At 37.0% G+C, this 27,348-nt stretch overlaps 1 protein-coding gene and 1 long non-coding RNA gene across 6 annotated transcripts; both read left to right on the forward strand.

Moving 5' to 3' along the window:
- Window positions 1-690: 690 nt before the first annotated feature.
- On the forward strand, window positions 691-25,522 carry LOC117984022 (long-chain fatty acid transport protein 1-like). Of its 5 annotated transcripts, XM_069499622.1 has the most exons (14): window positions 691-849; window positions 1,293-1,522; window positions 2,694-3,124; window positions 14,135-14,383; window positions 17,726-17,876; window positions 18,173-18,410; window positions 18,738-18,972; window positions 19,945-20,146; window positions 21,414-21,606; window positions 22,255-22,333; window positions 22,420-22,493; window positions 22,838-23,033; window positions 23,628-23,718; window positions 25,039-25,522. In XM_069499622.1, exons 1-14 carry the CDS (start codon window positions 813-815, stop codon window positions 25,348-25,350), a joined length of 2,718 nt encoding a protein of 905 aa, XP_069355723.1. In that variant the 5' UTR covers window positions 691-812; the 3' UTR covers window positions 25,351-25,522. The 5 variants fall into 5 exon arrangements, with proteins under 5 accessions (XP_069355723.1, XP_034826561.1, XP_069355725.1 ...); XM_069499625.1 differs by lacking the exons at window positions 691-849; window positions 1,293-1,522; window positions 2,694-3,124 and adding exons at window positions 12,696-12,811; window positions 13,301-13,364; XM_034970670.2 differs by lacking the exons at window positions 691-849; window positions 1,293-1,522; window positions 2,694-3,124 and adding an exon at window positions 12,657-12,811.
- Window positions 3,158-5,349, forward strand: LOC138402570 (uncharacterized). The gene is made up of 3 exons (XR_011236938.1): window positions 3,158-4,080; window positions 5,087-5,161; window positions 5,291-5,349. It is a non-coding gene; the product is annotated as an uncharacterized lncRNA (long non-coding RNA).
- Window positions 25,523-27,348: the final 1,826 nt, after the last annotated feature.

Raw genomic sequence — 27,348 nt, forward strand, 5'->3', positions numbered from 1 at the left:
ATGTGCCTCGGATCGAAATCGGACAAAGTCAAAGATGTCCACTGAACACCTTGGATTTGGATCAGAGATCGGATTAGTGCGTAAGCAATATCCGAATTCGGTCCGAGTTTTTATATCCGTTTTTTTGGACGCGGGCATGATTTGTATAGTAATTAGATAGGTAAGTAAGGCTTAAGGCTTAAGCTTTAAGTTTTATTGTAATATTTTCAATTAAAAAAAACTCTATTTCCTCACTCTTACGTTTTTCTCTGCTGGGCATTGCGTACCTATGCTCTAGTCAGAACTGTCAACATTAGACTTCAAAACGCAACCTGTGGGTGAGCACTGTCTATTTCCTCGCTGTCATGGTTTTATATGTGGCACCTTTGTGGTACAACCAACTCCATAAAAATTCCAGCCTCACATAAAATGTATAAAACGCATGCTTCTTTACGTTAAGACAACAGTTGTAACATTGGACTGTTGTCCAATTTAGTCACAGAACTATTTTCACCTAAAAATGCGTAGAAGCTTCAGTGGGCGTCTCCCGACTCCTGAATATTTTTATTAAAATTTAAACATGGTAAAATAAATAACAAAGATGTTAATCCGTTCTATTAATGCTAATAAAATCTAGCTAATCTACGCTTAACTTTGTTTGCTCAGTATTAAGAAAACACTTTATTTGATAAACGAAAGAGGCACTTTAATTAGTATCAAATGTGTCATGACGGAATCGAGACTTAAGTAACAAAATAAAATACTTTAATAAGTGGGTACCTACCTAGGTACCTAAATATTTGGATAATAATATTGCTACAGCAATTTTCAACATGTCTATAATTCGACAAACGTATTGTACACTGATAGGTAAGAATTTATGTTTAAAATAAGTAGCGGTAACGTAGGTACTTAATTGTAAAAATAATTATTTATAGGTACATACTTACGAAACAAAATTTGGTTAGTAAGTAGGTACCTAATTTCCTGAAAATTCTTACAAATAATTATGTAAAGCGGATAAGTAAATTATCGTTGGTAAGTCAGTACCTATGTACCTACCTAAGTCATGGAGTTTTATGTCACATCATTTGAATATAGTTTTTAGTACCTATACGCGCTAAACTGAGAACTTCTTCTTATTTGAAGTTAGTTAAAAAACACGAAGAATAAACCTGAGACACGGGGTTTATTAAACTTACTTCAGGGTTCCCGACACAAAATTGTAAACCGACATAGTTTTTGTAAATAAATCATTTCATTTCATGATATTATCATTAGTAACTGTATACCTACTTATTCTTTTGTTTCAGTATGTTACCTGTGTTTGAACATAGGGATCATGTTTGCATGGCCCTCATCAACCATCAAGCTCTTCTCATCCAAGAACACCACTCTAAACAGACCCATGACCGAAACAGAAGTTGCGCTCTTTGGTAGTTTATCGTCCGTGTCAGCTATGATCAGTACACCCATAGCTGGATTCCTCTTGGATATACTGGGGAGAAAATATTGTTGTATATTATTTGCTACCCCGCAAGTAGTAAGTATTGCCTAATAAGTATCTATCTTTATAATAATACTAGGTGATGCCCGCGACTTTGTCCGCGCGAGTTTCGATTTTTAAAATTCCCGTGGGAACTCTTTCATTTTCCGGGATAAAAAGGCATATGTCCTTCCCCGGTATGCAAGCTATCTCTGTACTTACAAAATTTCGTCAAAATCGGTTAAATGGATGGGCCGTGAAAAGCTATAGCAGACAGACAGATAGACACTTTCGCATTTATAATATTAGTAGGTATGGATCAGACACCCTTAAACTTTTAAACATTAAGCGTATCTGGCAGTGGATTGCCACGACTCTAAGGGCCGGTTGTTTCAAACCATTGGTCTTCGTAAGAGACGTTCGTTAAAATTTAACAGACGTAGACGAAATTTAACATTTGCTTCATTGTACAAAAAACTGTTAGTCATTGTTATTTTGGTTGCGAAACTAACCATAAAAATTAACTTACTTCTCCGTATCCTTTTTTTATTTCATTTTAAGTATATTAAATTATATAATTAATATTGCTACTTCGCATTTTAAACACTTTTTCTTTCTTACAAATTCTCTTTCATCTTCAAAAAAACTACCATTAAAAGTTTTGAATTAAATTGATTCCATTATAATTTTAATAATTAGTAATTTCATTTTTCAAAGTTAAACCAAATCAAATACCTATACCAAGTGGGGTATCATATGAAAGGGCTAAAATACCTGTACATTCTAAAACAGATTTTTATCTATTTTTACGTTTAAGCCTCAATAGCTCAACGGGTAGAGGAGTGGACTGAAAACCGAAAGGTCGACGGTTCAAACCCCGCCCGTTGCACTATTGTCGTACCTACTCCTAGCACAAGCTTGACGCTTAGTTGGAGAGGAAAGGGGAATATTAGTCAATTAACATGGCTAATATTCTTTTAAAAAAGACAAAAAAAAATGTATAATAGTTTTGATTTATCGTGCAAAAGTGCGAAAATATACGACTATAGTAGGGAACCCTCGGTGCGCGAGGCAGACTCGCACTTGGCCGGTTTTTTCGTCTTTTAACCGCTATCATAGTTTTGCCTGTAGAGTGTAAGATACCTAACTACAATTATTTGGTTTATTTTCGAAGATACATAACCTACTTACTTAACTACATATTATTTTGTCTTAATATTTTTTCCAGGTCGCCTGGGCCTTGATCTCTACTTTTCCATCTGTAGCTATCATCCTGCTATCTGTGTTTATATCAGGGTTGGGAGGCTGCCTGTTCGTAATCGTACCACTGTACGTCAGCGAATTCTGTCACGAATCTATTAGAGGCACCATGACCTCTGGAGGTATTATAAGCTATGGTGTGGGACTAATGGTGTCCTACGTCTTAGGAGGACATTTGGATTATAAAATGATGAACTATGTGTGTCTGCTCTTTGCTATTGTTGGAGTGCTAGCGCTGATGATTGTTAGAGAGTCGCCAACGTATTTGATGAAAAAAGGAATGGATAAGGAAGCCGCAAATTCAATTGCTTTCTATCGATCCTCAAAACCGAATTCGAAGGAGGTTTTGCAGGAAATGGACGTCATACGAAAAGCGCTCAACCCGCAATTGGACAGTAAGTAATAACAAATATTATTAAGATAAGAACCATGCCTCATAACCTAAAATTTAGGAAAATCCTAGTATTTTATAGACACTACAATACCTATAAGTACATGGTGTAATTAGAACGCTAGCAAAAGCGAAGACAGATAGTACTGATGATTACTGATATAAGATGCTTACCCTAAAAAACGTAAAAATAATTTCTAAAGACCTGCGTTTTTAAAATTCGCAAATAATGCAAATGAAACATCTGACTGACGCTATGGGTCAACGAACGTTGCGTAGATAGATGGCGCAAGGTCAATGCCGCATCGTAGGCGTTCGTTGTTGGTATCATAATTTATTATGAAAGGGCTTTACCTGTATAACATTCTAAAACAGATTTTTAATTATTTTTATTATGCATAATAGTTTTTGATTTATCATGCGAAAAAATACCCGAGTACGGAACCCTCGGTGCGCGAGTCCGACTCGCACTAGACCGGTTTTTAGGTATAATATACCTAATTACCTATTGAATTAAAAATTTAACGTTCTTCTCTTGTTCTTCCCTTTAAAAATTCTAATGATGGAAGTAATTTAAGTACTTACAATGCATCCTGTTTATTACTTTATTAGACACATGTAGGATTAAAATAGTGTGTTGATAATAATAACTAGTAACAATTGAATCTTGGATAAGGCAGGCAAATATTTCAAGTTATCAGATTATTTAGATGACGTTCTTTATACGTAGGTACTGGTGATCTTTATATTCCACTAATTTTATTACAAATAATAATAAGTAATATGACATTGTTCATATAACAAAATATGTCACAAAACGTCTTTTTTCAAAAGTAGCAGAGCGATGATGATGATTTGCCGTTTAATCTGTAATTATCTGGAAAAATCGACGCGGACGAAAGGAGGAAAAAACTCGAGCAAGTGCGAATCGGACTCGTACACGTACCATCGTGCAAGATTACGAGTACGTATTTTTTTTACATGGAGGCCATTATGAAATTTTAATTATGTTGTTGTTATAGCGGCAATAAAAATACGCACTGAAAATTTCAACTTTCTACCTATTACAATTTTATTCATGCCGGCCGCCCGCTGACAGACAGACAGACAGGACGGAAAACGAAGGCTTAGTAATAGGTTCCCGTTGGCTGGCACCCCTCGAGTACGGAACCCTAAAAATAACCTTGGTATGATATTGACTCTGCCCGAGTGTTATGATATTTACATAAAAGACTACCTACGTATTTTACTACTTAGGTAGATTTTTCATAAATCAAGATAAAGAGGTTTATAACAAAGATTAATTAATAGGCATTTAATTACGTGGTAATCTCGTTAGTAGGTACACATTTATTTTTATACGTAATTGATTACGTAGGTAGTGTAATATTTTCAGATATTTATAGATGTACGGGGCGTTCCATCCCCGATTGCCATTTCGATCGGTACGCGTAAAATTTAACTCTTCACGCGCCATTTTAACTTTTTGTGTCAAATTTCATGCCAAACAGAAATTATAAATTTATATTTTTTACGTACGCCACTTGGCTATCACAGCTTACTTTGGTACTATAATATTATGTAAGAAACTTTCACGCTAGTCCTAACATACTTGAAGTTTCAATCCATCGGTAGGGCGATTGTCTAAAACCTGCATCAATCATTATTACAATCTCAATTGTTCTGATTGGCTGAATTTGTGCGATTCTTGTTGCAACAATGCATTGTGGCCAATAGTGAGCGAGCATTAACCAATCAGAGATGATTGCGATCGTGACATTGTAGCTGTCAAACAACAACTATCTCTGTACCAAATGTCAAAATCGATTAAACGGATGGGCCGTGAAAAGCTAGCAGACAGGCAGATAGAAAGACACATTTTCGCAAGAGGTAATTATTGCAAGTATACAATGATCTTACGCATTAATTAGGTAGGTACCTATGTTTTCAAAATAAATCTAACTTTCCAGATGAGACGCCTGAAGAGGAAAAACTAAAAACTGAAAATCAAACTCCAAAAAAACTTTCGTTACTTGAGTTTTTTAGTAAGTATCTGCCTCTAAACTTTACTGATAAAATGATACTCCTCCAGATTAAGTTTCTAATATAGAAAATATTGTATTTGTTTTATGATAAAAGTATGAATAAGTAAATGAATAATCTTATTTTTACAGAAAAATCTCGATCAACACGTCGAGCCTTAGTAATAGTTCTTATCATATATTCAATATCCGTCTTCCAAGGGCTTCCAGTGGTGCAGGTCTATGCTGAACCTTTGTTCGAAGAGGCACTACCAAGCATGTCTGCCAACTTGACCAGTATTTTATTTGCTCTCGTAAACACCATCGCTGGTTTGACTTCAGCTTATCTGATGGACTATGCAGGAAGACGGGTGAGTGCTTTTTACTTTGTATGATTGTCTAGTACTCTCACGGAAGGAGCTTGGCCTAGAAGATGATCTGTGTCAGGTCCGATATGCTTTGGGTATTTTGTCTTTCTGATCCTGATCAACTTAACAGTTCATTAAATGCTATTTAACTGTTATAATTGTGATCATCTGTGACTTTTTTGATAATCTCCATATACGTATGACGAGGATGACCTTTGCACCTAACGACAAACTTGTGAATCTTCTGACCTGTAGCTATTAGGAGTAGCACTAGCAACATTCGTATAATTGTTGCTTGTTGTATTGTATGACTAGCTACTTAAATATTGTAGACCATTAGTTATGGGTCGATCTTCTATCGAGTGGATGTTGTGCCCGGGAATACAGCTGATCGGATATATCGGAGTTATATCTTGGAACTGGCATGTCATATTAAAATTATTGTGCTTCTCCATAAAGAAAATGTACCTAACTGTAGTATGTGGAGACCGACACAAGATTGTAATTGTAACTGATTAATCAACGAACTGCAATCGTGTTTCTTTCGATTTTTCAGCCCGTGATGATATACTCTTCAATAGCTTCAGGTATTTGTTGCGTGGCCCTGGGAACTCAAATACAATTCCACTGGGGCCCCCATTGGCTAACGGGCATTTTTATCTATGCCTTCTGTTTAACTAGCACCAGTGGAGCCGGGACTGTGCCTTTTGTGATGATCGCTGAAGTCTTTCTGCCTGAGGTAGGATACTTATTACTTTCATAACTAAAATGCGTAGGTAATTTAAATAAAGAGATTTTTACTCATGAATACGCTGAAAAACTCTTAGCAAATTATTGAGCTTAACATTTCCGTTAATAAACACTTTTATTTCGCTTTTTGCTTTAGTATAGTTATTTATTTCAAATCTGACAATTAATTTTTCAATTGGGTTTAATGAACTGATTTTTAAAGAAACTGCTTGAACTTTTATTCCCGTGACAATCAAAATTACGTGAGTTGCGAGTTCTTTACAATTGAGAGCTGAAAGTCGTTGCTGATGTTGCAGATGTGAGACTAAAGCATAATAAGCAGAATTGTTATTATATTGTAGCTGAAAATGTACTCTAGACATTAGACTTTACGTCTGCAAAATGATTTCAGGTCAAAGGCGTCATGACAATGGTGTGTGTTCAGTGGGGGTGGATATGTACCTTCATTGCCCTCTTTATCTTCAACCCTCTGGTCTCAGTGATGGGTTTGGGACCAATATTTTACATCTTTGCGGTTGTCAGCGTGATTGCTATAGTGTTTTGTTACTTCTACCAGCCAGAGACGAACGGTTTGACTGTGGACGTCATTCAAACGTTGCTAGTTAGGAAGACGCAATGTTGAAAAATGTAAAATGGTACCAACTTCGGTAGGTACCTATGTAGTGAAGTGCACAGGGTTTTAAGGCCAGGATTCAGGGTAAACTTAAGACCAATAGAGTCATTGGTACGGGGTGAACATAATGTTCAACGTGTGTAACGCGTAAAATTTAACTCCTCGCGCGCCATTTCAATTTTTTGTTACAAATTTCATGTCAAAAGTACGATTTTAGTCCTTATTTTAAAGGTAAACCGTACTTTTGACCCATTGAGTTAAAATGGCGCGTGAGAAGTCATTTTTGCGGACTATACGATTTGTTTGCTGGGTGTGGGTTAAGAACGCGACGACAACCACGCGGCTTCTTGTTGTACGTCTGTTACAATTTCTTGCAGCCTTCCTCCTTAACGTTGCTTACGTTGCTGCCGTCTGTCTGTCTGTCTGGTACTGTCGTGAGTTGTGCCTGTTCCTGGCCTCAACTAGGAATTTATTCGAAGCGCGCTCCAAAGCTTCGTAAAATTCTATTTTTAAAATTGCAACGGTTCAAAGATTTTTGAGTTAGACTGGTTAGGTGATATTCAAATGAAAACCAAACTACGTTTGTATGGAAAGCTTATTTACCTCATTTAAGGTATGATTCCGAACCACGCTGACGCAGCAGCGCTGCCAGAACAGTGCTGTCACCAGCTGTCACAGTCTTGTCGCGGCACTATTGGTACCCATACAATCTCTATAAGCTTATATGACATTACATTCCGAGCTAGGCAGCAATGTTCCACTACATTGCTGCCGCGACATTGCTGCCTAACTCGGAATGTAATGTCATATAAGCTTGTAGGTGTACTACGTAGTAGTACTTCCAACTTCTTTGGTATGGGGACCAGTAGTGGCGCGACAGGACTGTGACAGCTGGTGACAGCACTGTTGCGGCAACGCTGCTGCGTGCAGCGTTGTTCGGCATCATACCATTTTATAAGGAATCTTTAAGGATGTCAATGATGATTTCCAATAAGATAATTATTATCTTTTAAAACTACACACAAATGAGTGAGCTGAGCAGAAAGATGTTTGGTGCAGTCGGCTCTCTCCGAAGATTGCGTAATGTTCTTCCTATTCCTGCTAAGGTTGCGCTGGCTCAGTCTCTACTTCTACCAATCCTCGATTACGCTGATACTTGCTATCTTAACCTAACTGAGGACCAACTGAACAAACTTGAGCGGCTTCAAAATCTTTGTATAAGGTTCGTATTTGGGCTGCGAAAGTATGACCATGTCTCCGAGTACCGCCGTAAGCTCAAGTGGCTCCCGATTCGTCTTCGCAGGAATACTCATATTCTTCATCTTCTTTACTGTATACTGTTCAATCCCTCCATTCCTCTTTATCTTAAAGAACGTTTTGAGTACCGATGTGATACACACTCTTTTTCTCTTCGTTCTCAAAATAATCTACGCCTGAAAATTCCTACACACTCCTCTTCTTATTATGCTAAATCATTTACTGTTACCGCTATACTGCTATGGAATTCTCTCCCCTTGGATATCAAACAGTCTCAATCACTATCTATTTTTAAAACAAAATTGAAGCTATTTTATTTATCCTCCATTTGATGTGTTTATTTATTTTTACTTTTATTCCACTTATCTGTCGTCTATTCCTCTCTTATTTACTGTTGTATTTTCATTTATATATATATATATATATATATATACATACGTATATTATATTGTGTATGTTGTATTTACTTTATTTAATTAGTACACCCCTTCCGCTTTCTTTAATTTTTATAATATCCTCTACCCTAAGGTTGCCTGGAAGAGATCGCTATTTTAGCGATAAGGCCGCCTATTGTACATGCTGTATTTGTTATATGTCTATTGTTTTTGTTTTGGTGTACAATAAAGCATATTTTACTTTACTTTACTTACTTTACACGTTATTGTAATGTCATACGGCATAATATTCATGTAGGTATGTATACCGCGACAGGTCGAGGAGGCAATCGGGGAGGGAACGTCCCGCACACGTCATCACAAGCCGCGCATTAACCAGGTGCGGGTGAGCACGGGTGACGTGTGGGTGTGCGGGGCGTCCCCCCCCCCCCCCCCCCCCCTCATACCCGGATTGCTATCTCGACCTATCGTACCTCTTTAGTACTAGTGTCACTGGATCTCGCTAATCTAATAATTAACTATGTAAAATAAACTCTGTTACTTATTGCTATAATGTCCAATTGCAATGCACGAAAACAGACATGTTAAGATCACAAAATACATTACTACAGTTAAGATGTGAAACCTATAGAAACCTTCAAGATAAAATATACTTTGTGTTATGATAGGTAAAGTGTAAATTAGCTTGGTATTTTGTGAGTTCATGCTCAGGCGCCGTTAAATAACCGGCAGAGAGCGTGGCCGATAAGCTAGGATGAGTGATGTACCGGTGATAATTCGATAACAGAATATTTTTTAGGTTTTATGTTACTGCACCATACTGTTATCACAGTTTAACAAAATACTACTACTATATTTCAAGCCTGTGCTGTTATACAGAGTGCTCTTAGAATGCTAGCAAAAACTGAGACAGGTGGTAGTACTGATGATTACTGATAAGATACCCCAAAAACGCGAAAACAGTAAAACATCCTGAATTTTTAAATGAAACATCCGTCTGACGCTAGAGGCGAACTGACAAACATTGCGTAGATAGGTGCCGCGGGGTCAATGCTGCATCGTAGGTGGGGTGCAGACCTCGAGTTTTGCACGCTATATCAACAAGTAAGGCAAATGGTTATTACCTACTTATTAGTAGCGCGATTGTGTTTAGGTAGCGCTAAAGTTTTCGCTAGCGTTCTAATCACACCATCCCACCACCTTAGGTACTTACTATTATTTAACAATATTATAATGCATCTTTTGTTGCTATAATACATTATACTATAAAATGTGAACGTCGTGGTTTCGTCATCAGCTAACTTTTTTATAAGATACTAGCTTATGCTCGCGACTTCGTCCGCGTGGACTAAACAAGTTTAAAAAAGTTGAATTTTCAAAAATCCTTTCTTAGCTTAATGCCTACCTCATAATAGCTATCTGCATGCCAAATTTCAGCCCGATCCGTCCAGTAGTTTAAGCTGTGCGTTGATAGATCAGTCAGTCAGTCAGTCACCTTTTCCTTTTATATATATAGATTTGTGTGTTTCGGCATCAGCGATTTATGGTTATTCTTTATCAATGTTTGGCCATTAGACTATTCTACAGAGAGTTTGTTTCTTTCGACCTGCCGCGGCGGCCGCCGTTAAATTGGTACCCGGTTTTCCTGTTTTATTCGCTATCATTGTTATGTCAGCATGAATTAATTTAATTTAATGAGCGATTGCAAACCTGTTTTGAATTTTATATTCCACAGCCATTTTTTATGGTATACTTAAGTCCCGCAAATTGCTAATGCGCGTGGCCGCCATCTTAGTGACGTCAGAACTAGACTGAAGTTTCGAGCTGATGATATATTTTTATTTCGGCTGACGTCAAAATGACGTCATTTCGATATTAATGAGACATGATTCCAGCACAATAGCAATTTGTGGGAATTATAACGTTTATAATTAACTAGTCTTCTTTTAGTACTGTAACTGTAAGCCATAATCACTGAAATGGTCATAAACAAGCGTGCTGGAATAGGTGTCCATACAAAATGATAGTTATTTTTGTGCCGATTCGAAGCGCCCCACCGAGCGTACCGGAAATTAACATTGATACTTTTTATCCAATGGTTTTTGTGTAGATACTGTGTTGATACTATGTTGACAGATGTCTCATCACTAACATTTAGTTTTAAGTACACTCACAAGTCATGACGCTGACTGCTGCTATATCAGCACAAGGGTGATGATCAAGTGGCTTCAAAAACAGGTCGACTCTCATAGGTTCAGCGTATTTGTATTAGTAGAGGTCAATAACCGTAATGTAAACACCATAAACCTAATCCTAAACCTACTAATATTGTAAATGTGAAAGTGTGGATGTTTGGATGTTTGTTACTCAATCACGCAAAAACGGCTGAACGGATTTGGATGAAATTTAGAATGGTGATAGATTGTACCCTGGAATAACACATAGGCTACTATTTCTCCCGGAAAATCAAAGAGTTTCTACGGGATTTTGAAAAATGTAAATCCACGCGGACGAAGTCGCAGGCATCAGCTAGTAATCTATATTATCTAGGTAATTTAAAGTATTGTAGCGAGCACGAAGGTCAAGAGTGGATTACGATGTCACTAACCTAATGTAACCTTTAATTTTTCTCGTACGCCAGGTGAACCGACCTTTGTCGAGGTCGCCAATAGGCACTTCACCACTCGATTCAGTCGCACCGGCGCGGGTGATTACGTATGTAATGTAGTACGTGCTGTCAAACGTCACACGTAACAGCGACTAGAGAGAGACAGCAATAGCCACAAAGCAAAATAAGAAGAAGAAGAGAGACAGCAAATGAACTGTCGCATTGCTACTGCTGTCGCTACTGCAACGTTTTACGTACCTAATCACCCCGTGCGTGTACAATTTGAGCACAATATTATGATTGTCAAATAAATATAATAATAGGTATCAATATTAATATCAATAAATTAATTAAGTGTTGTTTTACTTTCCTATACCATGAATGGTTTTAATTATGTACGAGTACCTATGTGAACGGTGCGGCGGATGTGTGGATTAGCAGACTTCACAAACCATCCAGTAGATATCTCAGGCATGCAGGTTTCCTCACGATGTTTTCCTTCACTGCTGAGATAGCAAGATATATTGCTTTTAAAACGTGCGGATTAATATACGCGCAATCATGGTTGAACGGATACTTTCGCGAATACTTTATGTCTCCATAAGATTGTTATGTAATTTTTCATCAAAACATACCTTAATCTATTTTTAATTTAGTTGGCCTTAGGTAGGTAGGTGTAGGTATTTGTCTGATAACGTGTAGCTAGGTATTATCTAATATCAAAAGATAGCAATATGTTTCATAGCGACTGCCGTAAATAGTGTTGTCTCAGAATATTTATAATACTTCATTTTAATCTATTTTACCGTAATTATAGTTTCTTACAATACCTATGGCAGCTCAATAAAAAACTGAATTTTCTTTTATTTAATTTTTAAAGTATAATATTTTTTATTGAGTAGGTATTCGTTTGTAATATAGCAAAACTTACTTTAAGAAAATCAGTGATAAAAATACCAGTAAGTAAATAGATAGTATTATAAAGGCGAAATGTTTGTACAATAGCCGGCATGGTATAATATATTGACCTTTACAATGAAATTGCGGCTTTGTAGAGCGTTGTCGCTGTCACTCACACCTATGTGACGTTTTGTCGGTCTCAACGACAGAGACAACGCTCTACGAAACCGCTATCTTTTTCTAAAGGATGATATATAATATTTGCTACCACGTATTGTGTGTGACGTTTGTGTGTATGTTTGTTACCCTTTCACACTAATATTACTGCACGGATTTGGCTGAAATTTGGAATGGAGTTAGATATATCCTGGATTAACACATGGGCTACTTTTTATTCCGGAAAATCAAATAATTCCCACGGGAGTTTTAAAAACCTTTATCCACGCAAACGAAGTCGCGGGCATCAGCTAGTTAAAAAATAATAACAATAGGAACACTAAACACAGTTGTCATATTCCACGGCCCCACACGAAGTCACTTTACCAAAATGTGACGTCACAATATGTTTTGTGTCGGGCTTATTATTTGCGCCTATGCAATAATCGATAAAGTAACTTTTTACATCACTACTGTATGAATGAACTTTAGATGGGACGGCCAGTAGTGGCTAAAGTGTCCACATTACTAGTTGTATCAATAACAGACTGTGTTTACTAACATAAACGATTTTGCACTTACAAACTGTTTTTATTAAGTTATTTTTAAGCGAGTTTAACACAAAATGTAAGTATCTTTGTTAAGTATTTAACTAAATATCAATGGCAATCTGTGGCAAATTGGGTTAATCGGGTATATTATAATGAAACTTATTCACAGCTTAAGTTTTAGTGCGTCCTTAAAGATTGATATTTTTTAATATTTAAATGTAAAATGAGCTAAGTAGTATACACCTACATCTCAAGTCTGTCGTGAATGAATTGGGTCAATAGTACAATCGCGTAGGTACGCTTGGGGCAGGAGGAAAATCAAAAACTGAAAACCTACCTATTAGATTATATTATGTATATTTTGTGCTATTAGTAGTAGGTCCTATTTACTTATTATAATATTCTTCTGTGGATAGTCACCTGAATATGAGACCTTGTATAGGTACCTACTCACTACTCTCAGACATGCAGGTTTCCTCACGATGTTTTTCTTCACCGTTATTTAAAGCAAGTGATGTTTAATTGATAATGCACATAATAATAATAATAATGTTATTTATTTCAGGCAAATTGTACCCATATTATTAAAGAGGTCAAATATAAAATAAAATTAAAATTTAGATTCTAAGGTAAAAAATCAATATTTCGTTATATATAATCTTGGACGATAGATCGTCCAAGTATATAATACATAGTTCGACTACCTAGTTTAACCCGAAAAGTTAGAGGTGCGTGCCCGGAATCGAGTCCCCGACCCCCTCGCATTAAAGCTCGACGTCTTAACTACTAGGCTATCACCACTCTGTGACAGTAAGTATAGTTTGTGGTTATAAAATATAACTTCTAAACCACAACGTCGCGTATTATAATGTGATTATATTTCAATAGAAACTCCAGTGACCTCTATGTAAGTAGGTACCTCCTTAAGCCCTTGTAAGAAACTCTTTATTTTATCCCGATGTAAACGATGTTTACATCGGGATAAAATAATATTATATTAATTAGGTAGGTGGGTCTGGGGTGTGCTTATTCCATACCTATGTATGTATAGCACGGTATAGTATCTATAGTAGATAGGTTGAAGTACAGTAGCCGGCAAGAAATATTGTACATCGACCTTTAGAATGAGATTTCGGCTTTGTAGAGCGTTGTCGACTCATAAAGTCATAACTATCTTCCGTTTCGTCGGTCTCAACGACAGAGACAACGCTTTACGAATCTCTTTCTAAAGGTCGATGTACCTACCTACAATATTTTCTAACGCGTACTGTAGGTACATAGTACCTTACTTAAGTAGGTACCTTAAATCACAAAATTAGGATAGGGTCACATTTTGTATGTCAGATAATAATTTAAAAAATACTCACGTCTAAGTACCTATGTAAATTTATCCTTACAGATCTTCTCAATGGCAGCCAAGTGAAATCACCACAATGGCAGAAAAGCCAGAAGTTCGCTTTGAAGAGGCAGAGCGGCAACAGGGTGTTATTCTAACATCCATTGCCGGTGTATGCATCCTCCTGATATGGATCCTTCGATATTTTCCAGTTTTAATAACCTTGATCATTATATTAAGCGTTTATTTAATGACCGGAGAAAGATATCAATGGATATACATTTGGAAGAAAACGTTCTGGAGGGACATGACGTAAGTATAATATTTTATAATTAAGTAGGTAGCATTGGTAAGCTATGTCGGTATAAGCTAAGCGCAAGTTATGACCTTCTTTTACCTTATACTTATGACGTAGTTGTTAAGTAACGACGAAACAAGTGCGTGCGAAAGCTACGAATGGGGTTAAGCGGCGTGCCTGTAAATTCATTATAGAGGTAGGTACATGGTTCACAGTTTCACACATTGACAGAAATGGCAGCGCCAAATTACCTATATGGCTACTGGATTTAAAGTGTGTGTTTGCCTTCCAGTGCGGTTATTCCTGTAGGTCGATTTCGTAAAACCTGCATCAATCCATATTACAATCGCAATTTGTGTGATTGGCTGAATTTATGGTATTCTTGTTGCAACAATGGATTGTAGACAATAGTGAGCGAGCGTCAACCAATCTGCAGTGATTGTGATCGTGTCGTGACATCGCAGCTGTCATTCTACCGCAAATTGGGCACCGTTTTCTCAAGCAAAGTAATTATGTTTCTGTCAATATGATCTCGTACGTAGTTTGTTCTGCTCCATGATCATTTTTGTCTGGTCTACTTTCCACCTTCGAGTTCCCACAATATAGGTAGCTAGTTTAATTAATTTAATTTAATTTAAAACAACTTTATTGTTACTAAAATTACAGAGAGTAAGAATACAGGATACACTTAAAAAACAAAGGGCGACCTTATCACTAAAGTGATCTCTTCCAGGCAACCCATACTTAAGAACTTATAGAACTGTAAGACGGGGAGTCGCAATGTAGTTATTATATATATATATATATATATATATATATAAATAGATATATAGGCATACATAAACATACACTCTAATAGGTACATACTATACAATATAATGTTATATAGTATAATATAATATAATATATACATATATATAAATAATATATAAAATCAATGTAATGTAATTAAACAATAATACATAGCTAACTGTACATATTCTTATCGCAGAAAATCTACAGTGACAGATAGTGTTTCTTAACACGGTTTTTAAAGATCGCCAGCGATTTGGAGCGTCTTATTTCGACCTAAAGCTATAGTAGCTAGGTATATCTTCTGGCTTCTCCGTTTTATCAATCCGTATTCCGGAATTGTTTCTCAGTTTCTTTGACTTGTAGGTTCGGTTTGCGATTTGGCTAAGTTTTTGCAGCACTTGTAGGTACTATTGATCATGCGATGCCAAAAGTACCTACTTAGGTAGTTTATATTCTATACACAAGGTGGACGAACGCATTCAAATTTCAAACAAAGTCCACGAATGTAACTACATTTTGCGTTCGACTAAAATTACTTAACTCGTAATTATTTTTCAAGAGCGATCCTGAACAATACTCATTATTGTTCCGGTCATGTCCTTATTTTTAACCGACTTCTTATGTGACTTAGTCAAGTAAGTATCTTCTGAATTTCTAAGGAAATGCGTAGGTAATGTCTTTTCCATGATAAATAATAGTTATGGTGGATAGGTCATTATTGCAAATGACGATGAGAGATGTTATTCGCCATGAAGCTAAAGAATCATTTCAATATTAATATTATACTCTGCTTTAGTAGCTTAACTGAACAAAAGCGAGAGTTCACCATAGTTTATTATAATTTTTCATTATTTATTTTTATGTTCTACCTAATCTAACTATTAACAGAAAAAAATCGACAATTCTTCATTGTAAATTTCACTTTTATCTAGTACCTACCTATTACATCAATAGTAGATTATAATAATAATAATTTACAGAAATATAAAAGAATCTCGAAGTTTACATACAGTCAGCTGATGATACATAACATAAGGTGCAATCATTCAATTACAGTCATTTTGTACGCCTCTTATGGTCCGTTGTACTCTAGCATTATGATACATCCGGTATTTATTGCTATTTATGTGGTTTTCTACGCAAATGTGAGGAAACAAAATGTTACCCAAATGTGCGTTTCAAATTTACTTTCCTCTATAGGCAGTAGGCACCTTCAAATTTCCTTCAAACTAGGTATCTTCGTTTAAAAAGAATAATCGCTGATTTTCTTGCAGTTGTTCTCAGTAAAATCTGATTTTTTTAGAACCGACAGGAGGAGTCTTTACCTACGTCTTTTACCGTCTTAATGTCTAGCCCTCTAACAAATAAACCTGGAATAGCGGTGGAATAGTTATACTCTGTTTTGTCTTTTTCCTTCAAATGTCAAATTACTGATGACAGAGAAAGACAAAACAGAGTATAACCATTCCACCGCTATTCCAGGTTTATTTGTTAGAGGGTTAGAATCTTAAGGTGTTATAAAAGTTGGCGTGCAGTAGGTATATTCTGCATGTTCTGCATGACAAAAATAGTTAAATAATAGTATGTAAGTAATTAACTGAAAATAGGAATCTTTTAGGAAAGGTGCTCCACCTTAGCTATATCATCGATTCGTCATGTCTTATCAGTGAGACTGAAGCCAACGGCTTAGTCTGTCTGTACGATACCTAAGTAAGATTAAAACGTACAAACGTACGTAGTGTTTAAGTAGAACTGCGATATGCTTTAAGGTTTCGGTGTCGAATACATTTTTTCGTCCCTGTAAGTACATGATTTGCACTACAATGGCTCCGGATCCCCTTCTCAATCAGCAAACGGTCGTAAAAGGCCAAGGTCCAATCGGACACCTCGCTCAATAGAGTAATCATCGACATCCGGTAACGCGATGGAAAAATTGACAATTTCTTTACAACACCTTTATGAACTGTGGGATCAGTCGCGGCACAAAGTCCAAAACCGTTTCCAATTGACTAGCCAAAAATAAAAATAAAACGACTATCTGAGATCAGAGATGTTTCGATAGTGGATAAAATTGAAATTATCCGACAAAATTCTTACCTAGATAAGTAGATAAAGTTTATAAATATTAATTTTAGAGCATAGGTACTAGGTAGATTTAAGTTATTGTAAGTTAGTTAAGTATTACATATTATTGTAAAATTTTCAAAAAAAAAATTGTGGCAATATAATTGTGCAAAGCATTTGATGTGACTGATGTGAGAGAGTAGATATTAGATAGGTGGACATGATTGGCGGTGGTACCATGCCTGCATGCCTGCTAGTTTCTCCCCTATTGAAATATCTCAAATTTTATAAAATATACTCACTTTTTTTTTTTTTTTTTTTACACTTTATTGCACACAACACAAAGTAAACATTGAAAAAACACAATACAGGATCTTATTCTAATAGATGTAGCATGCAAAGGCGGCCTTATCGCTAAAGCGATCTCTTCCAGGCAACCTTTAGTTATACCTACGAAGTAAGTAGGATCTATACTATAGAAAACTATTTGTCTACAGCGGCCTGCGCGTCCTTTTAATCACAATGTTTACAATATCGTTGTGGGATAAGACAGGAACTACAGTCGTCAGCAGATGGGAAAAAGTTTGGAAAAAAGCGCCTAATAAGAAGGCATTTGTTATGGGAGACAGAGCTTTGACATTCCGTGAGGTGGGTAACCTACTACAAGTACACGGCAGAAAGTAATGTACCTTTAGAAGGAGATAGCAGATTAATTGTAGACTCTTGTCCTTGTCTCTGTCGTTGAGACCGACAAAACGTCATATATGTGTGAGTGACAGAGACAACGCTCTACCAAGCCGAAATGTCATTCTAAACTAAAGGCCGATGTACCTATGTACATTACTTTCTGCCGCGTACTGTACCTGCCTATACATTTTGTTTTTTGTATTTTTGAGAGAGCAGGGTAGGAGGTACTTATTCGCTAATCTGTTTTAACTTTACAGGGTGATGAATTCAGCAATCGCATAGCGCGATATTTCAAACGACAAGGCTTTAAAACCGGTGAAGTTATTGCTTTATTTATGGAAACCCAACCAGAGTATGTCTTCATTTGGCTTGGATTGGCCAAGTTACGGGTGACCACTGCGCTCGTGAGCACGTACTTGCGTGGTCCTCAGTTGATACATTGCTTGAGGATAGCTGGTTGCAAGGCGGTGGTGTTTGGAGATGAGATGACAGACGGTAAGAATGCTAAACACGCAGACATAAATATTGTATGACAGATGGATGGATAGATAGACTAGCAGGCACACATGCATTTATAATATTAGTGTGTCTGTATGCATTTTTAGATAAAATCCAATCTAAATTTTAAAATTAGATAATAGTAAAATTACGTGAACGTGAACGCGAACGCATTGGCACAGCATTGATTACTTAGCAATATTTACCAAAATTCCCTTATACTTAATAGGTAGGTAGGTACTAAATTAAACCATTATAATATTCCCGAACATCAGTAATAATAATTGTACCTAGATGTTTTTATGTACAAAGTTATTTTTCCAGTCATAAAGTCAATCCAAAATGAGATACCAGATATTCCGCTGTTCCAATTCAACTCGCCCGAGAGAGAGTTAGCTCCAATTCTGCAAGACACGATTCCTCTGGCGACAGAACTTGATGAAATGTCCAGCGAAAGATTCGCTGACGTCGAACCTGCTGGTACGAGGGATACCTTGCTGTACATTTATACTAGTGGAACCACTGGGTTTCCTAAGGCAGCTATCATTACTAACATAAGGTATGACTCCAGTATTTAGTTATTTTATAAGTTGACAAGCTTATGCCCGCGACTTCATCCGCGTGGACCACAAAAATTTCAAACCCCTGTTTTACCCTTCTAGAGACAGAATTTTTAAAAAACCTTTCTTAACGGATGTCTACGTCATAATAGCTATCTGCATGCCAAATTTCAGACCGATCCTTCGAGTGGTTTGAGATCTGCGTTGATAGATGAGTCAGTCAATCAGTCAGTTTTTTTCTTTTGTACATCATTATCATCATGATCAACCGATCGCCGGCTCACTACAGAGCACAGGTCTCCTCTCAGACTGAGAAGGGTTTTGGCCATAGTCTACCACGCTGGCCAAGTGCGGATTGGCAGACTTCACACACCTTTGAGACGATTATGGAGAACTCTCAGGCATGCAGGTTTCCTCATGATGTTTTCCTTCACCGTTAAAGCAAGTGATATTTTAATTACTTAAAAACGCACATAAATCCGAAAAGTTAGAGGTGCGTGCCCGGGATCGAACCTCCGACCTCCGTTTGAAGGCGGACGTCCTAACCACTAGGCTACCACAGCTTTTGTACATATATATAGATTATCTCTGACAAAAATTTAAACTTCTAGATCTTTCTTGTACCTAGATTCTTCCTCCTTTACAACCTCTCCTCACTGGTACAAATCTAAACAAAGCTATGCTACAGTCTAGGTTAGAGCGAATCTTGTCTTGAAGATTTTCCAGTTATACGTAGCACTCAGGAACCATGGACGCCAGAAGGACGTTCCACATTTTAGCGTATGGTATGAGAAACGTTTTGCAAATATGTTTCCTTTGACTTGATTTGCAATAACACACGGCTTCTGGTTATTATGTGCTAGAAAGGTGAAGAAGGAATAAGGTTGTATAGTCCCTTATCGCATCGTCCGTCTGGTGTAACTGTACCTACTGATGCAGCTATTTCTCTAACAAAGTCCATTACATCACAGGTACCTTCTTATACCCCTTGGAGTACACACATCAGGTCGACTTACGTCCTCAGACGTGTTATACGATCCCCTGCCACTTCATCATACAGCCGGTGGTGTCTTAGGTGCAGGACAGTGTCTAATCCTAGGCCTCACTGTGGTACTGAGAAAGAAATTTTCTGCAAGCAATTATTGGAGCGATGTGGCAAAGCACGGATGTACGGTAATTATCCCTTTTCTATTCTTTAATTTGTATTTAGGGTTTATTCTTATCTGAACATGCCTCTATCAAAAAACTTATACGCCTTAAATACCTATATGGCTATATTGTATCGTTTTCTAGCCTCCTTAGATAAGGGATGGCCGGATGGGTTAGAACAGCATTACAAGCACCAAACTCCTTAAAATAATGTCTTCCCATTTCGTTTCGGACAAATTTCACGACAATTTGATAAACATTCCGATAATGTTACGTTCTGCACATTTCGGCGTGATAAATAATAATAATTGAGGACCTGGCGACAAAACGGTGCAATGAATAAAATCTTTAACTCGGACGTTTTTGGCCCACTGAATACAAATCTGAACATTTCCATGCAAAATGGCCTAAAACTGTACTAAATTAATTCATGGTTCATGATTTCGATCAAAACGATATAATAATTACAGTACAGTTTTAGCAGTTTTCGTTGTTTGTGCTCCTTCCTCGTGCAAAATATAATTTCCTGCAATTAATTACCTACCCAGTTTTGTTCACCAGCTCCTCAGTAAACTATACGACAAGTCGAGATGGGAATCTGGGAGGGAACCCTCCGCGCACCCGCACAGCCCCCGCGCTAACCCATTGCGGACGAGTGCGGGTGTGCGGAGCATGTCCCCGCCTCATACCCCGACTAACCATGTCAATCTATTATTTATACCTATCCAGAACCGTTCAGGGAAACGTGTCAAATGGAAAGTTAGTTTATATGATTAGACATTACCTACATACGTTATGATAGATAAGCCTAATAAATCATGATAAATGCACTTATTCATTCAGGTAATCTGTGCAAGTGATATTTTGGTAAATACAAACAGATATAAGTTATTAATAAGTTAAAAATATATATATAAACCACAATAATACCCGGCTTAACCTTGATAACAAACTGTCACTAGGCCGATGATAATATTACTTATCTACGTCGGCTTTCCTAAAATTATTTATTGCAGGATATGTTTTAGTAGGTAATTAGGTATTCATATCTCGTAAGTGTTTTATTATAAGGTGCGGGCTACAACTCTTCTTTTAAGTACTTCGTACTTTGATGGTTACCTACCATCAAAGTATGAAGTACGCGTATGCGATGGCTAACCGAACAAAAATAGCATCAAAATTGGTAGTAAAATAAATGAGAGAGTATAAAAGAAAAAGCTGACTGACTGACTAATGACTGTTTCAGTCGTTTTCTAAAATTCTACTCTTTTTAATAACTTTTCTTTACCAGGCAACGCAATACATAGGCGAAATCTGTCGTTACTTACTAGCAGTTCCTCCCGGCCCATACGACAAGGCGCATAAAGTGAGGATCATTATTGGTAATGGTTTGAGGCCTCAGATTTGGGAGGAATTCGTAGAGCGATTCAATGTAAAGAGAGTTTTGGAATTCTATGGAGCCACTGAGGGAAATAGTAACTTGGGTAAGTAAGCCGATAATTAAGCCAATAATAATTATTATCTCGGTAGGAACTGCATTCCGAACCAGTGCGTGGTTCCGAACTTGACGATTCAAAGCACTTGTAAAAGTTTACTTGAGTAAAAATATATACTATAATATATAATTTATGTAAGAAACACAAGTTGTTACTATTTAACTTATTTAAAAGTTAAATAGTAACAACTTGTGTTTCTTACATAAATTGATTCTAAGTTCCTTCGCACGACTTATCCGAATGTTGTAGCCGCCAGTAATTGGCTACTTATAATAAACTTGCACTTATAATGTAATTTCTATATCACTATAATATTTTCTTGTATCACTATTATTGATTTTTGTCTAGTTACTTAGGCCCATCGCTTACTGCAATGTAGAGGCGGAGTTAATAAGAAACTGAGGCGAGGTCGTGGCACCGACCCCTGCCAATACTTTGTCAAACACGTCTTGAAACCGACAAAGTGCTATATGTTATTCTCCCGGTTTAATTAATATACCCATGCAAAAAATCACGTCGATCCGTTGCTCCTCTTTGGCGTGATTGTAGGACTTACTAATAAACAAACCCACTTTCGTATTTAAGTAGCACGGGTTGTGATTGTCTTGAATTATACTTATGTGTGTTTTTTTTTAGTAAACTTGGATAACAAAGTTGGCGCCATCGGTTTTCTTAGCCGTCTAGTGGCTTCTATATACCCTCTATGTTTAGTCAAGTAAGTGCCAACACGAAACAATAGACTAATTTTCATAATTGAATCCAACTGATAATAAGTATAAGTATTTTTTTCTTTTTTTAAAGATGCAACGAAATAACTGGTGAAATTTATCGGGATGAAAATGGAAGATGCATGTGGTGCGGTCCTTATGAACCAGGTAAGAGAGAATTTAAATAACCCTGCTTGCATAAGTTTAGGTATTATATATTAGCTAAGCTATCTTCCCAGCAGTGTACCTACCTATTGTATACCTACGAATATCTAGAGTAAAAAGTATGCACTAAGTGCACTAGACAGTTTTGATTACAGTTACGAATACTTAGTATATTCTATACGTGTAAACTTTTCTCATGAAATGGTCTAAATGGTGATGAAAGGTATGCATATTAAAATCCATTGTACGATGTAAAGTTTTAAATGTTTTGGGCGAGCTTACAGACTTTATTTTCGCACCTGAACTCCTTCTCTTGATTAACAGTAAATTTTTTACAACATTTTCAGGTCTCCTTCTGGGTAAGATTGACCCCAAAAAGGCTATTCTAACATTTGCTGGCTACGCAGACAAGACTGCCTCAGATAAGAAAATGGTACGTGACGTGAGAGTGCATGGTGATTGCTACTTTAACACTGGAGATATCCTTGTAATGGATCATTACGGATACTTCTACTTTAGGGACAGGACAGGAGATACTTTTAGGTAAGTGATGGATAGATAAATATGCTCTGTAGGTACGCTTAGTATCTATTTCTTGCAATTCACGAGTGCCCGTGTCTCATGCTTCGGTAAAGTATAAGTCCCGCAAATTGCTAATGCGCGTGGCCGCCATTTTAGTGAGGTCAGCACTAGACTGAAGTTTCGAGCTGATGGTACTTATATTTTTATTTCGGCTGACGTCAAAAGGACGTCATTTCGATGTTAATGAGACATGGTTCCAGCACAATAGCAATTTGCGGGACTTATTTAAAGTGTGTTCGTTTGCGAGCTCTTGTTCGCGACTGAGTGGTCCGCACACACAGACTCTTACGCAATGCGCTTGTATGCGACGTAACCACACGTAAAGTTTGTGAATTGCAAGAACCATATTATTATGAGTTTGTCGAGTTAGTATTTGAATAACTAGACGACCTTGATAGATTTCGAGTAAAGAAACATAATGACCGCAGAGATTTAAATGAATCTAAGGAATTTATTTATTCAATAACCTACTTATCACTTTTTTTTCGCTAAGTTTCTGTATGGTATGATGGTGTATTACCTACCTACGTTATAATTTTTCGATTTGATCTGCAGATGGCGTGGTGAAAACGTATCTACTGCAGAGGTTGAAGGGGTGATCAGCAATTTGGCTGGACTTAAAGACACAATTGTTTACGGTGTTGCTGTAAGTAGCAATACCTACCTATTTGTACAAATTTAATACAAACTACCTATTCGTTTACGAGTTTATCATCAACTAATCTACTAAGAACTTTTTTTAAAGACAGGAACTTTGTTTTGTACCCAATTTTTATTGAAAAAGAGTTCAAAACGGTACCCAATTATTATTAAAAAGAGTTCAATAGTCGTAGGTTCACTATTAACATCCTAACCCTCGTTGCTAAGGTCTTCTAAAAGTTCACTATTAAGCATCGTAACCCTCGTTGCTAAGGTCTTCTAAAAGTTCACTATTAACATCCTGACCCTCGTTGCTAAGGTCTTCTATAAGTTCACTATTAACATCCTAACCCTCGTTGCTAAGGTCTTCTAAAAGTTCACTATTAAGCATCGTAACCCTCGTTGCTAAGGTCTTCTAAAAGTTCACTATTAACATCCTGACCCTCGTTGCTAAGGTCTTCTATAAGTTCACTATTAACATACTAACCCTCGTTGCTAAGGTCTTCTAAAAGTTCACTATTAAGCATCGTAACCCTCGTTGCTAAGGTCTTCTAAAAGTTCACTATTAACGTCCTGACCCTCGTTGCTAAGGTCTTCTATAAGTTCACTATTAACATCCTAACCCTCGTTGCTATGGTCTTCTAAAAGTTCACTATTAAGCATCGTAACCCTCGTTGCTAAGGTTTTCTAAAAGTTCACTATTAACATCCTGACCCTCGTTGCTAAGGTCTTCTATAAGTTCACTATTAACATCCTAACCCTCGTTGCTAAGGTCTTCTAAAAGTTCACTATTAAGCATCGTAACCCTCGTTGCTAAGGTCTTCTAAAAGTTCACTATTAACGTCCTGACCCTCGTTGCTAAGGTCTTCTATAAGTTCACTATTAACATCCTAACCCTCGTTGCTATGGTCTTCTAAAAGTTCACTATTAAGCATCGTAACCCTCGTTGCTAAGGTTTTCTAAAAGTTCACTATTAACATCCTGACCCTCGTTGCTAAGGTCTTCTATAAGTTCACTATTAACATCCTAACCCTCGTTGCTAAGGTCTTCTAAAAGTTCACTATTAACATCCTAACCCTCATTGCTAAGGTTCGTTTGAGGGTTTTTCAGGGTAAATGTAGGGGCTCCAAAAATCTTTTCACACCGCGCCAATACGACTTGACTAAAAGTCGGATCTCCGATTTTTATGTTATAGATTTCATTAGATCTTTGTGACAATAACGAAATTCGGCTACCCACCCAATTAAAAACTTGGATCAACGTTGCTTAGCCAACACTATCAACTGCTATACTATACACTAAAAGCTAATTAAATATTAATTTTCAGATACCCAACACTGAAGGCAAAGCTGGAATGGCAGCTATAATGGACCCTGAAAGAAAATTGGACCTTGAAGCTTTGGCGAAAGGCCTTAAAACCTCCCTAGCAGCATATGCCAGGCCCTTATTTATAAGACTGCTCCTTGAAACTCCCATTACTGCCACATTTAAGCTGAAGAAAAAAGAGCTAGTGGAACAAGGATTTAATGTGAACGCCCATAAAGATCCAATGTTCTTTTTAGACCAGAAAACGGGATCCTATGTACCTTTGACTCAGAAACTGTATGACGATCTGATTCAAGGCGTCATTAAATTGTAAAAAAATTGTAATTGGAGTATTTATTTGTTAGGATAGAGATCATTCTACATAGGTACCTAATAAGTAGGACCTACTATAAAAATATCGGCTCAAATTGTAATTTGTATAAGTACCTGTCTTTGCACTAAGTATCACCAAGACAGTTTTCGCAAATTGTTATAGGAAAAAAATACTTTTACAAATTACGAGTAAACGTAGGTACGTAGAACATGACAAATCTAGAATTTAAGTTTTAGTTGTACATACAGGCACACGAGTTACAGAGTGATATTTTCTGTCATGTTCGTACCTACCTATATGTGACGCAACGTGTTCAAGTGCGTTAGAAAAAATTGGTCTTTTTATTATTATCTGAAAGCTTTTTAATGTATCCACCAAAGCACTCGTTTGCTGGTTTGATCCAGGGTCCAGGGGCTCGGTAGCCCAACACTACTGTGATACAAAATTGACTTTCGCACACATCTGCATTCCCGTTATCTAAGCTTTAGGATTAAGCACAGACCACGGATTAAGAAATACCTACCTTTTTTTATACACAGGAAATGCCTGACGCATACCCCTCCGTCAGTGGAAACGGAGGGGTTATGTGGGGCTTGCACCCACTACACCTGTGTTCCTCCCTCGACAGACTAGCGGTTGATGCCGTCGTATCGTCAGTGGCTGAAATGCAGACCGTCTGTTTTCATACTAAGGTGACTAAGGTCTAGTTGAATGACAGGGTGGTTTCAGTTGCGTTACGTTTACGGTTAAATTTTGATTAGCAATAAAAAGCAAAGTGAGTTGCACAAATCAGTAGGTAGAAATTCTTACCTCCATTATTACGGTCAAAGGCCAAACCAACTGGTTTAAGTACAACGCACCCATTTTGCTTTTGACGATCGAAGTTGTTTAGTTTCTTGGATCTAAAAACCCTTGATGTGTCCGCCACATTTTAATGACTGTGTTAAAGTTATGTGATAACGGATCAAATTATTATATAAATAAATAAGTATTTTCATTTATGGCAGAATTTTTTTTTCCTGATTTTCTTCCTTAACTACTAGCATAATTATTATTAAGTATCGAAGACATGCAGGGAATGTGTCCAACAAAATATAGCTCACAATTATTTCCAATAAAATTATGTATTTCGTGAACTAAAATTTCTTACTATTTCGTAAACGACATCAATTTCCAAAATATTTTGTTTTATATCTGATCTATATTTATAGCAAAAATATCCGTAGGATCCAGTTATTTCAGTAGGGGAGACCGGGTTCAAACCACGCCGGGCCGAAAATAGTTACTGAACCTACCCGGCAGGAAATATTATACATCGACCTTTAGAAAGAGATAGCGGTTTCGTAGAGCGTTGTCTCTGTCGTTGAGACTGACAAAACGTTACATATGTATGTGTGACAGAGACAACGCTCTACAAAGCCGAAATCTCATTCTAAAGGTCGATGCACAATATTTCTTGATGGCTGCTGTACAATCCACGCCGGGCCGAAATTATAACTACTCGTAATACGCCATGTAGGTGAACGTCAGGATGGCCGTTGAGGTCTTACCAATGGCGTTTCATCCCGCATGCGGCAGTAGTAAGGTAGCTGACGAATTCGGTGCTAAGCAACCTACAGTTTTTACTTTACCTAAGTACCCACACTTATATACCTACCTACTCTTCAGCAATTTATTTTTAAAAGCTTTATCAAAGTATATTATCCAAAATATATTAAGTAAAGTAACTATATCTACATTATTTTGTAGAGCATAAACAAATGTTTCATTTGGCTAAAACTTATTTAAAAAGAAAATTATTAGCCAGACACTAGATTCGCTCTACTAGAGTTGCTGGGTTGATTTATGACCCAGTTCACACGTTCATAATGGCTCAAGAATAGAAATAAAAGCACAATGCCCGCCCGCCCGCTCTCCACTTACGTACATCTCGCGACGCGAAAACCTTATGACCTTACCTACCTAGAGGTGTTTGGGTGTTCGCCGCGATTCGCACGC

This window comes from Maniola hyperantus, chromosome 7 (assembly GCF_902806685.2).
Source record: "Maniola hyperantus chromosome 7, iAphHyp1.2, whole genome shotgun sequence".
NCBI lineage: Eukaryota > Metazoa > Arthropoda > Insecta > Lepidoptera > Nymphalidae > Maniola > Maniola hyperantus.